The 16,580-nt window shown below is 37.7% G+C and overlaps 1 protein-coding gene across 3 annotated transcripts in view; it reads right to left on the reverse strand.

Annotated features, from left to right (window-relative positions):
- The window catches only part of cacna2d3a (calcium channel, voltage-dependent, alpha 2/delta subunit 3a), a 261,628-nt gene that overhangs the window by 201,946 nt on the left and 43,102 nt on the right, over nt 1–16,580 (reverse strand). For all 3 annotated transcript variants that reach the window (XM_083554430.1, XM_083554429.1, XM_083554428.1), the window contains exon 3: nt 11,706–11,822. In XM_083554430.1, the coding sequence (XP_083410556.1) occupies nt 11,706–11,822 (117 nt within the window). The remainder of the gene's footprint in view (nt 1–11,705; nt 11,823–16,580) is intronic.

Consider the following 16,580-nt stretch of genomic DNA (forward strand, 5'->3'; position numbering starts at 1 on the left):
ATTTCATTTAACATCATTTATAACTGGTCTCCAATAGAGATGTGGGCAGGACTGTTGTTTATATTTGTACCTTCATGCAATATTTTGCAGTCTAATATCTAGACAAAAAAACCCATAGCCTTAGTTAAACCGCTTTTTGACCTTATCTGGGCAGTTGCTAAAAAAGAATAACAGAATGCAGTCTATCTCTTCCATGTCAATAAATGTTTGTATTTGCAACATAATTTCAAACCTGCCACCACCAATTTAATTTCAACTACATTCTTCCAAATCTGGAAACTTGCCAAAAAACAGAAATCATACATCATACAGAAAACAAAATCATACATCATACAAAAGCAACCAACCAGAAAGTGTAATGTCCAATGGCTTCTTCAAAAATGTGTTAGACCAATCTCTATCAGGCACAAAATTAGAAAATTGCTATAAACGTATTCAACATACAAGTGCTAATTTTACTCTGATTGACAAGAGTGGGAGAAAAATTAAAAAGGATAAAGAGAGAGAGGCAGAGAGAGATAGGGGGAGAGAGAGAGTATACCATTTTCACCACCAAGAGCACAGGAAATATTGTTTGCTTGGGTATTGGGAATGGATGTCTATAGCATTACCAGGAGATCAAAGATGGAGCAAATACTTTTCTTTTTCTTTTGTCTGACCCAACTTTTTTAAATATGTTCTATAATTGCAGGATTGAACACCACTAGTCTAAACCTACAGCTTGTATATGTACCTGTATAAAACACATTACCTAATTATGTTTAGTAATGTAATCTATGTTCATTGTGTATACACACAAATACTAGTGTATACGTCTAGTTAGTTGTCTGAATAGACTGCATAATAATTTCCATTCCTCTCTCTTGTAAATACAGTCTTTTCATAGCAAGCATTGAATAATATGCTTTTAGATGAATATCTGAATAATTAACCAGCTATTTAACAGGTTAATTATCTTCACAACTGAGCCAGACTAAAAATAAATTTTTGGTATCTTATCATTTGGTTCACATGAGATTTGATACAAAAAACAAAGTCAGTTTTAATCTTGCACATTTATTTTTTAATTTTACATTTTTTCTTCTCATTGCATGAATATATTTCTTTGTTTGCATTCTCCTGTTTGGATGAAATCCATTTATTACAATGTTTTGCTTAAACTATTCCATGAAAATCAAAATTCCATGTGTGTGTGTGTGTGTGTGTGTGTGTGTGTGTGTGTGTGTGTGTGTGTGTGTGAGAAAGAGAGAGAGAGAAGTTTGTCTGTTTACATCAGATGTAGGGACAGAATTACTAGCAATAGTTACTGAAAAGCACTCTGCAAAAGTATGAATATTACACGACAAAATCTACCTTAAAAAAAATAAAAATAAATAAGTGAGCAAACTGATGACATTTTTAACGAAAGGATTATGTAACTTTGGTGGTGTCATGTGTCTGTTTTTATTATTATTTGTATTATTGGTGCTACAGGTGTCTACACTGAAACTAATAAACTTTACACAGGCTTTAACGAAAGACACGTTACACACGGTGTAACGGGTGAAATATGTTGCACTTCCTTTAGGAGCATAGCGGTGTTTTGGGAATAGCCTGCTGCCTCATTTTTTCCGGTATTACTGCATGTGTGCAAGACTGAGGATTATGTCCCTATTATTTTCTAAAACTCATTTCTGAGTTTCTTTGACTAACCAGTAACGCTGTTGCCAAGAAAAATAATTTTTTTTGTTTCTGTTCGGAAATTTCATTGGTCTAATGTTATGGGGTTTAGTTTTTTGGCTTGAAGTTTGTGAAACTGGGAAAAACCCAGTAAAGCCGCGGGGTTTAAAACGTGGGAAAAAGTAGCAGCTTATAGTCCGAAAAATACGGTATATGCTGTTTCATAGTTTTCAGATATTACTACAGTAACTTTTGAATGATTCTTTATAACAAATAAATTAATTCTTAACAATAATAATAATAATAATAATAATAAAAACAATAATAATAATGTACAAAAAAAAAAAAACGGATATCTAATATTTGTATTGTCATAATAGGGTTAGTGTCAGGTTTAAACATTTTAGAGATGTATGAATATGGCATGCAACGCCTACTTCTATGGTTCCTAGCATTAAATCTGATAACTTCAGAACATTCTACTGTCTACAAAAAAGACGTTCAAAGCATTATAATCATTAATGCATTTAAATTTGAACGTGTTTTACAACACTTGCTTTTAAGAAAAATGGACTGGAGACTGTGAAACTCTTAAAAAATTACCCTTTATTAATAATCGACATTACATCATAAAGGATATTATGCTTTATCTCACTAAATGGTCAGGCTTTATGCTCATTTTCATTTAAAGTCCATTTTATGTCTAAAATAGGTGACATGACTTACTCTAATGAATTCACAGAAGAAAAATACTTTTTATGTTAATATACTTTTATTTTGGCCTTCAAAGCAGTCATTAATAAACTGCATACTGCATACTGCATACTGCAAACTGCATACAATTGGTTTTTTTCTGCTGCAAAATTACAAAAAAACTAATTACTCAATCAATAATGATCAGCAAGATGAGCATCTGGGCCTAAGGTGTACTTATTGGTACATTTGTCTAGCCAGATGTATTTTAATTTTTCATAATTTCACTGCTGCTTTAGCATTTGTTCTACCATTAAACAATCAACAAATTAACAAATAAATCCTTTTAGAGTTAGCACAATAAAAAAGGCACAATCAAATTTTTTTTCATATAAATATTTATTTTTATTTATTTATTTTTTATTTTACGTTTTGAAAAATAATATATGCCATGGTAGGGTGGCACCATGCTACCCCAAAGCGTATTATTTAGATATAACAGCGCAGTTTCATGTGTCGTGGTTTAATTTTTTTTCTAGTGTGTTTTGCCCATCTCCATCTCTGCCTGTTTGTGTGTGTGTGTGTGTGTGTGTGTGTGTGTTTATGATTCCTTGGCCATGGCACTTCAGTTTGCTTCCCATTCTGATTAAATCAGTAAATGCACCTGCTCCTCATCATCTCATCAGCCTGCAGCACTTAAAAACCTTGGTTCTTCATTCACTCTGTGCCAGATTATTTGCCTGTGTGCGATTTATACTAAAGGCCTCCTTGTGTATTTGTGCTTCTTTTGGTTCCACTGTGCTTTGCCTTTTGTGCATGCCTTTATCTCCTGCATATATGCTACGTCCAGCACTAATTTGCCCTCATCCTCTCCCTTTGGTGATGAAGAAAGTCAAACTTCCCTGTATATTTCCCCCAACAAGTTCGCCTTGGCTGCAACACCAAGCCACAATTATACTTCAACTTGTAAGTACTGCAGCATTGATGTACTTGGAATGTAAGACTTTTATATATATTTATTTATTTTTTTAGTAGTGGTTCCTAGCTTTTGGTCAGAAACACTTCACCAAAAAGGGAAACAGCAAGGTCTCTTACCTGATGGGGCTTTTAAGTGGTAATGTTTTGGTATGTATCATGGCCATCTGGGATATTCAACCTGAATTATGAAGGGTGTTTGATCAACCTGTTCAGGCTGCATGTAGGCTGCCAAGCATTTATTTTCCTTTTGTCAAGGCAGAGTACCCACAGTATAACCGAGAACTTGCTCAATGGTCAAGGCTCTGAGTTACTGGTCATACAGTTGGAGGTTCAAGCTCCAGTATCACCAAGTTGCCAGACTTGGATTCTAATGCAAGGCCCCCTAACTCTTAGTCCTCCAAGGGCACTGTATCATGGCTGACGCTGCGCTCTGTGCTCAGCTTCCTTACATCGCTGGAATAAGCAAACAAAGAATTGTACTGTGCTGTAAGGTACATGTGACGAGTAAAAAGAACTTTTCCTTTTTCTACATCTGTTTCCAGTTCTAGCTGCAGAGTCCAACTGGAATGAAAAGGCTTTTTATGGAAATGCACCAGGTAAAAAAGGAACTGACAATTAAGGTCAAATCAGATTCCCTTTCCATTAAGTAAAAAAAAAACACCTGCAAGAATAATGCAAGGAAATATCCAGCTCTTGTAGATTTTTTCTTGATCAGTTCAGAATAACCTGCTCAGAAGTCTTAACAGTTTTGAATCCAGATAGACTTTATTAACAAAGTACAAAGCTGAATAACGTTTGCAAACACCCTTCCAGAACCATCCTGTAGCTGTTTGCCAAACTCCAAACATGTTCTTCTGTATTTTTAGACAAAAAATGTGTTGGCTCCTGAAGGGGGATCAATAACTTGTCTCATATTTAGTGTGTTTGCATTGGTACAAGGTCCTTTTCCCTATATGAATATTATCTAGGCTTTAAAATAAATTACATTCAAATAATTTTTATTTGTATAGTGCTTTTAACAATGAACATTCTCAAAGCAGCTTTACACAGATAATGTGGTGACAAATTGGATTTGTGTAAATAGTTTACTCTGTACTAAGCACACACTGGAATTCTCACACTGTCAAATATACATTAGTGGAATACTTTTTGTTTATGAAGGGGCATAATTTTATGCATTATATTGAACCAGGATCAATAAATATTTCACACTCTTCTCTCTCATTTCCGGCCTTCCTTTTCTGTCCCCTGCTAATACTGCCGTAGATCAGGCAACTAGTTTCCCAGTAAAACACTATCTGAGGTTGAAAGTAGGTAAGTGTATTCTCTGTGGTCAGCTTGGCCATTTTCTTGTCACACGCCAACAAGGTGGGGGTCTACCGGTAAGCTATAGTTTCCTTTCTTTTCATGCAAATGACATCCAAAAAATTGTATAAAACTGCAGAACTCCCCTTCCTCTGCATGCTCTGGTTGTCTTGGATACCAATAACAGTTTTCAAGATGCCAAACTAGCTTGTTGACTGGCATTCCTGTCGAATGTTTGGAGTTTTTCAGCATTCTGAATGCTCAGGATTTTAGGTTCCTAGCCTGTATTACCCATTTCAAGATCCCACTTTTCCTACAGTAATTCCTTGAACATGACTATAATCTTTGCTGTAAGCATAAGCCAACCATCTTCTTCTCTCTTGGTGCTGGTTTCATCTTTGTGGCCAAGAAAAACCACACTCCTCATCCCTGTATTAATCACAGTGTCTAGAACAGTGTCTAAAACAGTGTCTAGAACAGCATTAAAAAAAAAAAAACCTTCCTTCTTAACAATTGGGTTTAACTAGAAAACACCTTGTCATGTGACAGAACACCTAAACGCACTTTTCTGCCATTCCTGTGTATACAAACCTATACACCAATCCACACACTCGGTCACGCAGATTACTCATCCATCCAACCATGTGGCTATCTCCTGGCTTCTACACTAATCACTGGCCGTTATCGGTTGCTAGCACCTGCAGATTGGAGATGCACAGCAAAATGTACTTTGTGTGTGGGTGTGTTTGTGTGAACAATGTCTGCTCTAGTTAATGTAGCAAAAATGCACTCAAACAGAAATAATCAATAAATAGTTTAAAACTTATTGCTCTCTTTTAATTACCTTTCTCACACAGCAGCATCCACCACTTACCACAAATAATTTGCTCATAATTAAAATCTTAATAACGTCTCTGTCATGCAGCATAAATATGAAGGCATTAGATGTAGCACTATACATGTCTAGACTCAAGAAGTTTTTTTTAATACTATTCTTTTATATGTAATGTAGATTTCACAATAGGTTATTACTGTCTATCTAAAAGAGAAAAATTCACGACCAGAAACCATACCCAACCATGTCCATAGCCCATTGAAGGTGTAACATTTACAATAATTAAGTTGATTATTTTACCCATAACAGCACATCTAAAGCAAATGGGCTGGTGTTAATACCAATCATAAATTAATTATGTCTTCAGGAATCCATTTAAAAACTGCATTTTAGTCTAAAATGCTCCTTGTCCACACTTTAATTGTCAATCGTTTCCCAAAAGTTCCTCATTCACACTCAAATGACTGAAAGTGCTTATGTCCCTGTACTGCGCACGAACAAAACGCTTTGACCTATGGCATTTCCGCCTGGCGTTCATTTCCTTTCAGGCTTTTTAAAACTTTGTGGCAAAGATTAAAATGCGGCATTGTTTTCTTAAAGCAGTCCACACTGCAATACAAAAAAAACATTTTAAAATGGAGAGAGATATATGCATTTTTTTTAGCTAAACATATAATTGTGACATATAACATGGCCTTTGTAAAGAAGACTTTGTAAAGAATTCAGGATTTTTCCAGGCTTAATGCTCTCCTTTTAACTGCCAACTTTGTGCATTGTGTATATAGCAATGACTAAAGGCAATTCTACATCTAAATATAAAATTTGTAGGCATAAGCAGTACAAAACAGGCTCAGGGGCCTCTAGCAAATTTTCTAATTAAAAAGCCACTGCCCAGTTAAACTCTGTCCTTAGCCTTAGCTATAGCCTGAATTTGTCACCTGACCATCACACCCATATGTACTTGTTAAACGTCACATTCCAAATTGAATAATAATCATGTTTCTGGAAAAAAAAATTGAAAAAAACATCCTTAGTCCTTTCCCATTGTGCAAAACTTGACAAGATCATTGTAAATATAAATACATGTTATATAAATAACATGTATTAACCTGTTTATTATTATCAATCTGTAATTGTAATTAGAGTCAGTATTATAGTCAGAGCTGGGGTCCCTGGTGGTCTAGTGGTTGCGGCCCAATTAGAATTAGGGAACCAACCCCAGCCACTCTCAGTGCCCCAAGCCTAAATAAATAGGGAGGGTTGCGTTAGAAAGGGCATCCAGCGTAAAAACGTGCCAAATCAAACATGCGGATGATCTGCTGTGACGACCCCTAATGAGAGAAGCCGAAAGAAAGTTTATTATAGTCAGAGCTGCTGTTTGATATTTGTTCAATAATTCAACAATGCTGTGATATAGCTGACATTATCAGGTTGCAACAAAATAGTAGTTAAGGGTTACATCTGTGTAATTTGTAAATGATGTTCACTTGGCACAATCTGATGTAGACTACTAACACACACATGAATGTTTCTCTGCTGCATGGGAAGCGACTAAAATGTGAATCACCATCTCCAGTTCTAAAGCCATTGTAAACTACTAGTGCAGGGATTATATTTTACCGCTGGATTAGAAAACTTTGGTGACTGCTCAGGAGCGGAAATCTATAGCCAGAGATAGAGAAGTATATGCCCTGACTTATTCATCCTTAAAAACTACCAGAAGCAAAGCAAGCTGCGATTATTTCGATTATTATAAAGGAATATCAGCAAAGGTAACAAGAATCAATGTAGTTGTAGACAGTTTTCTTACTGAACAAGTTACATTAGACATCACAGCTGCAACTCCTTCCATTAATATTTAATTAATTAAACTTGATATCAAAAACTAATTTTCTTGTGTCTTTGTTAAACCATAATACATGTTCCAAATTAGTTTAATACAAGTCTCGGATTATGTGGAAGATCTGCCATAGAATAGTATTTTTCTACAAGTCAAACTGCCGGTTTACATCAGTGGCAGGCCAGCAAGGCCTTCTATGTTGGATATCAGAATCACTGACTTATGTTTGACTATATTTATGTCCATGAATGTACTAAATTATAATTTTATTATTTCAAATCATAATTTCAATTGTTTCTCTTTTAAATGCACTGCTTCAAGTAGTAGCTTGACTAAGTGTAATTTTAGGTTAGAGCTTCTACTCAATCAGATTTCAGCTGTCACATCACATGTTTTTCGGTTTAAAAGGAATGAATGCCATTACTAAAGCAAGAAACCAATTTAAAACAACAAGAAGTCTCTTTTCACTGCAGCCACAGCTGCCCCACCTGCATACATCATCTCAAGCAGAAGCATTAATATCAACCTTATAAAATTACCCTGTGTTTTCTGTGCTTTTTTGTGCATATTTTCAGGGCATTGTGGTTTTTCTGGGGATTTGAAATAGAAGCAAATGTGTGTTTTAATAAAAAAGTTAAAGGTTGTGGAAAATGTATAAGAACTGTTTTGAACTGTTGCGAACTCTGACTAGTGCCCTTTCTGACCATCCAATCAATGGACTTGAAAATTCAGATGTGTTTCTATGCCAGTTAGATTGCCTCATGTGACCAAATTAAAATCTGATTGGTTAAAGCAACAGCCTTTGAACAACATTGATTTTAAGCTACAGGGAGCCCACAGTGTTTATAGTGAAACCGCAGTTCCTGCTGTATGAGAAACCTATCTGTGATGCAGTGCTCTGTTATACTGTGTTTTTTTATAATATTAATGTGTTCTATAGCCGTGGCATCTTAATGATGACCGTGCTGTGCAGCATGACATGTTTGAGGGATGACATTTATTTAGCATTTTTTGAGAATTGTCTCTAGTGTCAACTTTGTCCATAAATGCATACATAAATATAGGGCAAACGTGTAAGTTAATAAAGAATTTCAAAGTATGTGTTGTTCTTTAAAAACATACAAATGCTTGAGTTTCACACACTTATTGACACATTGACACAGGACTTAAATAAATATGCACGATTGCATATACAGCCCACCCAAGTACACACTACCACAATACTACACCATTGAATGTACCCCTTAATTATTACATACAGCATTCCAACATTCTCTCATTCTCCCATACAGTCATTCTATTACACACACACACACACACACACACACAAATAAATAAAAAACAAAATCCGATTACTCTGCCAGAAGTATTTACCAACTGCTGGGTTTCATTACCTAAGGGCATTTAAACACTTACACCAGCTCATGGATTAAACACTGAGCAACATCAAATGCTACCTTTACACACACTGACGCTGCAGCTCTAAAGAGAGGCTAGGCACTGCACTCAATGAGAAATACAAAGAAAAAACTCATGATTAAAATCTGAAACCAATAAAACCAATTTTTTTTTAACTAAACAACAGTAATTGACAAGTAGAGTATATAGACATCTGTCATTTTCCAGCCATACAGTATATAATTTTTCCCCAAACTGTTACCCCATCTCGAATCATAGCCAACAATACGAATTTATTAAAGACACATATAAAGCAGCTACCTAAGCAATACGATTCACCCCTATTACAATGCAGTGCAATCCGATTTTACATGCACATTTAATGCAATTGAATGCAATACGATGCAATAAAATATATTTATATACAGTGAGGAAAATAAGTATTTGAACACCCTGCTATTTTGCAAGTTCTCCCACTTAGAAATCATGGAGGGGTCTGAAATTGTCATCGTAGGTGCATGTCTACTGTGAGAGACATAATCTAAAAAAAAAAATCCAGAAATCACAATATATGATTTTTAAACTATTTATTTGTATGATACAGCTGCAAAAAAGTATTTGAACACCTGTCTATCAGCTAGAATTCTGACCCTCAAAGACCTGTTAGTCTGCCTTTAAAATGTCCACCTCCACTACATTTATTATCCTAAATTAGATGCACCTATTTGAGGTTGTTAGCTGCATAAAGACACCTGTCCACCCCATACAATCAGTAAGAATCCAACTACTAACATGGCCAAGACCAAAGAGCTGTCCAAAGACACTAGAGACAAAATTGTACACCTCCACAAGGCTGGAAAGGGCTACGGGGAAATTGCCAAGCAGCTTGGTGAAAAAAGTTCCACTGTTGGAGCAATCATTAGAAAATGGAAGAAGCTAAACATGACTGTCAATCTCCCTCGGACTGGGGCTCCATGCAAGATCTCACCTCGTGGGGTCTCAATGATCCTAAGGAAGGTGAGAAATCAGCCCAGAACTACACGGGAGGAGCTGGTCAATGACCTGAAAAGAGCTGGGACCACCGTTTCCAAGGTTACTGTTGGTAATACACTAAGACGTCATGGTTTGAAATCATGCATGGCACGGAAGGTTCCCCTGCTTAAACCAGCACATGTCCAGGCACGTCTTAAGTTTGCCAATGACCATTTGGATGATCCAGATGAGTCATGGGAGAAAGTCATGTGGTCAAATGAGACCAAAATAGAACTTTTGGGTCATAATTCCACTAAATGTGTTTGGAGGAAGAAGAATGATGAGTACCATCCCAAGAACACCATCCCTAGTGTGAAGCATGGGGGTGGTAGCATCATGCTTTGGGGGTGTTTTTCTGCACATGGGACAGGGCGACTGCACTGTATTAAGGAGAGGATGACCGGGGCCATGTATTGCGAGATTTTGGGGAACAACCTCCTTCCCTCAGTTAGAGCATTGAAGATGGGTCGAGGCTTGGTCTTCCAACATGACAATGACCCGAAGCACACAGCCAGATAACCAAGGAGTGGCTCTGTAAGAAGCATATCAAGGTTTTGGCGTGGCCTAGCCAGTCTCCAGACCTAAACCCAATAGAGAATCTTTGGAGGGAGCTCAAACTCCATGTTTCTCAACGACAGGCCAGAAACCTGACTGATCTAGAGAAGATCTGTGTGGAGGAGTGGGCCAAAATCCCCCCTGCAGTGTGTGCAAACCTGGTGAAAAACTACTGGAAACGTTTGACCTCTGTAATTGCAAACAAAGGCTACTGTACCAAATATTAACATTGACTTTCTCAGGTGTTCAAATACTTATTTGCAGCTGTATCATACAAATAAATAGTTAAAAAATCATACATTGTGATTTCTAGTTTTTTTTTTTTTTTAGATTATGTCTCTCACAGTGGACATGCACCTACGATGACAATTTCAGACCCCTCCATGATTTCTAAGTGGGAGAACTTGCAAAATAACAGGGTGTTCAAATACTTATTTTCCTCACTGTATATATATATATATATATATATATATATATAATTATATATATTATGCTATGCAATTCAGTATATGGTACAGAAAGGTCGATTTTATTTCTTTGGTTCAGACAGACAGCAAATCATACATTTACTAAAGTGGCTTCTGACTTCTAAACCAAGGCCCTTTCACAAACAGGCCTTTGTAGTGCAAAAAATAAAAAAAGATTAAATAAAACCAGACAATAATTTCCTGTTTAGTCTTCAGGAAGATGCAGCTCTCCCTCTGCTGTGTAAATCTATATTCTATGTGACTCTCAGGACATGCCTTAGTCTCTGTAGTGTTGTGATGCATCATATTCACATAGCAGCAGTGTTGCTGAGAACGTGCTTAAGAAAAAGTTAAGCTAGAAGAAATAAATCTACATATTAAATATTAAACAGATTTTTGGTCACTTTCTAAATAATTAAATAATAGCACATTTACTAATAATTATATATAAATAAAACATTTATACTGATGCAAAGATGCAAATGTAAACTTGTATCCAATGCACACATCTTATGCCCGGTGCACAGATGCAAATTAATGTGAATCTTACCATCCTTAGTTTACATTAGTGGAGTGAAAGATCTTGAGTGGCCTGCTATAGACCTTCCAACCTTAACCCCTATTAGGCACTTTTGGAATGAATAAGTACACTGACTGCACCCCAGGCCCCTTTACCCTACATCAGTAGCTGACTACTAAATTTACAACAAGCACACTACAAAATCATCTTCCCAGAAGAGTGCAGTTTATTATAACAGCAAATGGGGACTAAATGTGGAATAGGATACCACATACAATCTTATGGTCAGCTGTCCACAAACTTTTGTCTGTTAGTGAGCCATTAATATACCTACAATTTTAAGACAAAATACACAAAGAAAATATATTGATCAACAAATATTAAATGTCGTCCAAATAAGCCTGACACATGTGCCACACCCACCTTCATGGCATCTGCTTTCTTACGAAACATCTCCTCCATGTTTTCTGCCAGTTTCTTCACAAGTTTGAGGCCATCGATTTCCTCCACCCATACTGAACGCTCAAACTCTTTGTATTTCTGAAAGAAGTACAGAAAAAAGGCAAAAGATTGACACACCGCCATGACAGATTATTTCCAATGATGAACGATATCATTACAATATCAATAATTGCAAAACACATATTTATGTAATCGCATATTTAGGTTACACAGTGCTTAATTTTTTAAACATAAGGAATGGGACATAAAGCAAAAAAAATCAATCGAACAAGAGGACAGGGAAGAAATGGGTAAAGGATATATACTAGGAATGTAACACACCAAGATAAACTCACATAGATACATTTCACAGAAGGTGAGGTTGAAATTAGATGGGCTGCTTTTCCATTGTTGCTCAACTAGACCTGACCAGAGAGTTGAAAATCTGTGTTGCCCAGCGATAGCCCCAAAACATCACTGCTCTAAAGGAGATCTGCATGGAGGAATGGGCCGAACTACCAGCAACAGTGTGTAAAAACCTTGTGGAGACTTACAGAAAACATTTGATCTCTGTCATTGCCAACAAAGGGTATATAACAAAGTATTGAGATGAACTTTTGTTATTGACTAAATACTTATTTTCCACCATAATTTGCAAATAAATTCTTTAACAATCAGACAATGTGATTTTCTGTATTTCTTTTTCAAATTTTGTCTCTCATAGTTGACGTGTACCTTTGATCTTTTTAAGTGGGAGAACTTGCACAATTGGTGGCTGACTAAATACTTTTTGCCCCACTGTATGTAATGTATGTAGTATGCTGCACAGTGCCACATTCGTTTGGGAGCATCGTAATGTTTTTGGCCTGTCTGTGTCGTATCTCACTGAAACCTGCAAGAAAACCTGTACTCTCAGCCAAATGGCCTGTGTGATCCTTTCTAGAAAATGAGTTCCTAAATGAAAATACTGAATGTGGTGAGGGAGTACATGCAGGTAGTTGATTTTGAAGAGACCGCCGCAGAGAACAGAGTAGTATGGAGACGGATGATCCACTGAGGCGACCCCTAACGATAGCACATTAATAAAATTCTGGTGATACAAGCTGCCAATATATTTAAGTTTAATTTTCATTTAGCCAAATCGCAACCATCACTAACCCTTTATTCTTCTTCTTCTTACAGTTGCTACCTGCATCTCTTCCTTCACCACATCCATAAACCTCCTCCTTGGACTTCCTCTTTTTCTCCTCCCTGGCGGCTCTATCCTCAGCATTCTTCTTCCTATATAGCCCATGTCCCTCCTCTGCACATGTCTAACCCATCTAAATTGTGCCTCCCTCACCCTTTATTCTAGAGAGAGAAAAAGAGAGAATTCCTATGTATTGCTTCTGTTTTTTAGTTGAAAAGAGATTATTTGGACACTCTTTCCAATGCCTACCGTCAACAACATGCACATACACGCACGCACGCACACACACACACACACACACAATAATAGATTATTTGTGTGTGTGTGTGTGTGTGTGTGTGTGTGTGTGTGTGTTGTGTTTAAGCATGTGTGTGTTGTGTACAGGTTCCCATTTTAAGCTTCCAGACAAAGTAGGGAGAGCAAAGAGTGTGAGAGTGAGATAAAATTAAAGAATGAAAAAAAAAGGAACACAGCTAGTCTATGTGCAGACTCTGAACAAAGAACAAAGAGGTGCTGATATGAAACATTTGCATTCGCTTCTTAGAAAACAACATCTATCACTGGAGTGGACAATGAAAAAAGGAAGTAAAATATGTGAAAAGGAGAGTGACCCTCTTAACATTTCACTCAGTCCTCTTCACTCTCCTTTCCTGTTAGAATTGCTTTACTTCCTTCTCTCTGTGTGTCTCTCTCTCTCTAATCCTCCTTTCCACCCTGCCATTTCCAAAAGACTTAAAAGTATGAACAGAAAAAATTTTTTACTCTTGACAACCTGTGTCCAATCTTGGTGACATCCTGATGAATGAGCAGTGAATTAGAAACACCGCCAAATGCCCCTTAGCCACTCTGGGGGGGATTAATAGAACTGTGTAGCCAATTACAGACTGAGGAGTGTCTGCTCTCTTTTAGTGCAAAGTTACCTCAGAGAAAGACGGAGGTAATTAAAATGAGGGCTAAGACTAGATGAACAACGAAAGCACAGCTCCGGGGAGCAGCAGCCATTGTTTCCCGAAAATCCAACAATGTGCGCATACAAGCCCACACTAAATTTAATAGAGTGTGCAAAAAAGCTCCAAAGTCCCTTCGGATATACTCTCAGGTTGAAAGTCGTTAAAATCGATGACACGTGAACAAAAGACACTCGACCCAGTCTTGAACATCAGTACATCTGGGGAACAATTAACTCGTTAATTAAACCGCTACTTGAACGAGAACACGGCAGCAAATGCACTTGAACAGAGCATGTAAAAGACAGGTACTTTGATCTTGGCTTGTCACCAGATGTTGCATAGGGAGGGAGGGAGGGAGGGAGGGAGGGAGAGAGAGAGAGAGAGAGAGAGAGAGAGAGAGAGAGAGAGAGAGAGAGAGAGAGAGAGAGAGAGAGAGAGAGAGAGAGAGAGAGAGAGAGAGAGAGGAAAATAAGTAAAAGCAGGGATGAAAGAGGATTTTATGAAGAGCTCTAATCTAGAGGCAGAACCAAATCCTTTTCCATTCCCCCTGTGTTTGTGCTTCCCCTTAACCTCCAAATCATTGCCAAAGCTTTGCAAATCCACTAACTCTTGGTCAGATGCAGGCTTTGGCCAAACACAAGCTGAAAGAATACAGAGCAATGCATGTTTGCTCCGTGTGTGTGTGTGTGTGTGTGTGTGTGTGTGTGTGTGTGTGTGTGTTTAAGCAAAACCATTCAGCAGTGATTTCTGAAATGTGCCCAATATACTGGTGCTCTATTCACGCATCATGAGACATGGGGCTCAGGGGCTAATCTTTTCTGTCCTGTTAGAACTCACTCCCAAAGCCATCTAAAAATCTAGGTTGGTGTTTGGCAGAGGGTGGGGGAGATTGAGCTTTACAAATACATTTGCTTTATCATTGAACAAAACACAGAATAAAAAGAAATGCAATCGAATTGTCATAAAGCGTAGCTATTTTCCACTTTTTTAGTAAAATGTTCCTTTCCTTGTTTGAAACATTGCATTTTTTTTATATATTTGTGATGATTTTTCGTTCACATCATTATTAATAATAAGTAGAGTTAGTTACAGAGTGACTTCATTAACTAAAAGGAAAACCTTTGGCTTTTTTTGGTTTTTCAAATGTCAAGTGTTACGTGTCCAAACAATCAACATGTCCTTAAAAATATATTTACCATATTCATATGTAATATAATTTTTTATATTTTTGATGACAACTAGTTGCTTGCCATTTTGGCCCATGAAAATGGCTAAATATACAGTATAAATGCAAAATCACTGCAGTCACTTGGGTTGTACAATGATTAATGATTGAAGGGAATCTTTATCCCAGTGAGACACAGCCTTAATGCTGCAACTTTTAGTTCATTAAACGAGCCATTGCCGGCCAGGCTCCCTAAGCCTGGTCTCTGAACAGCTGCCACACACTCGCCCACATACACACACACACACACACACACACACACACACACACACACACACACACACACACACACACACAAATAAACAGAAAGAAATGCATAAACCCACTAACTTTGTAGTGGCAACTGCTAATTAACACACACCACTCGGCATATTTCCTATCATACAAGGCTAATATTTGCTTCCTCCAAGACATGTAAAGTGAGACTACAGTCAGAGGAATACTTACCCACACTTTAACAAATACACAACCCAGCCATTATGGTTGCACAAGCCAGTGCACTCTTACTGCCAGTCCCAAGCCTGGATAAATGGGAAGGGTTGCGTTACGAAGGGCATCCAGCGTAAAACGTGTCAAATCAAATATGCAGCTCACAAATAAAAATTTTATACTCGATCGGTCGAAGCCCGGGTTACCAACGACCACCACAGGAATTGTTAGCCAACAGGGTACCGGAGGAAATTGGGCTGTTGTGTTTTCAGGAGAACAAGTGGAAAGGGAGTAAGGCCAGGAACATTGATGGTGGGTTTAAACTGTCCTATCATGGTGTAGATGGAACGAGAAATGGTGTAGGTGTAATCTTGAAGAAAGAGTACAGTAAGAGTGTAGTGGAGGTAAAGATATCTTCTTATAGAAAATATTCTGGAGTGAGTTAGATGAAGTGGTCGAGGGTACACCTAGGAATGAAAATTGGTGATTGGGGCAGACTTCAATGGCCATGTTGGTGAAGGGTACAGAGGTGATGATGAAGTGATTGGTAGGCATAGGAGAGTAATGTGAAAAGGCAGATGGTGGTAGATTTTGCTAAAAGGATGGAAATGGCAGTGGTAAATACCTATTTTCCTGAACACCAGGAAGGCATCAGGACCAGATGGCATCACAGGTCGGGTTCTGAAAGTCTGCGCTGACCAGCTAGCACCGGTGTTCACTGAGATATTCAACATCTCAATGGAACAGTCTGTTGTCCCCTCATGCTTCAAACAGTCCACCATTGTTCCTGTCCCGAGGAAGCCCCAGCCCGCCTGCCTCAATGACTACCACCCTATAGCCTTGACCTCAGTAGTGATGAAGTGCTTTAAAAGACTGGTCAGAGACTTCATTACTACAACACTACCAGACACACTGGACTCTCTACAGTTTGCGTACCGCCAGAACCAAGATGGCGCCGGTGAGGTCGGCTGCCGTCACGACTGCTCCGGCTACGTTTTCTCTTTTTTTGTTTATTTTATACTTTTATTTAAGTAGTTACACTTCCATCTACACAAGATGGACAT

This window comes from Silurus aristotelis, assembly GCF_946808225.1.
Source record: "Silurus aristotelis genome assembly, chromosome: 11".
Lineage (NCBI taxonomy): Eukaryota > Metazoa > Chordata > Actinopteri > Siluriformes > Siluridae > Silurus > Silurus aristotelis.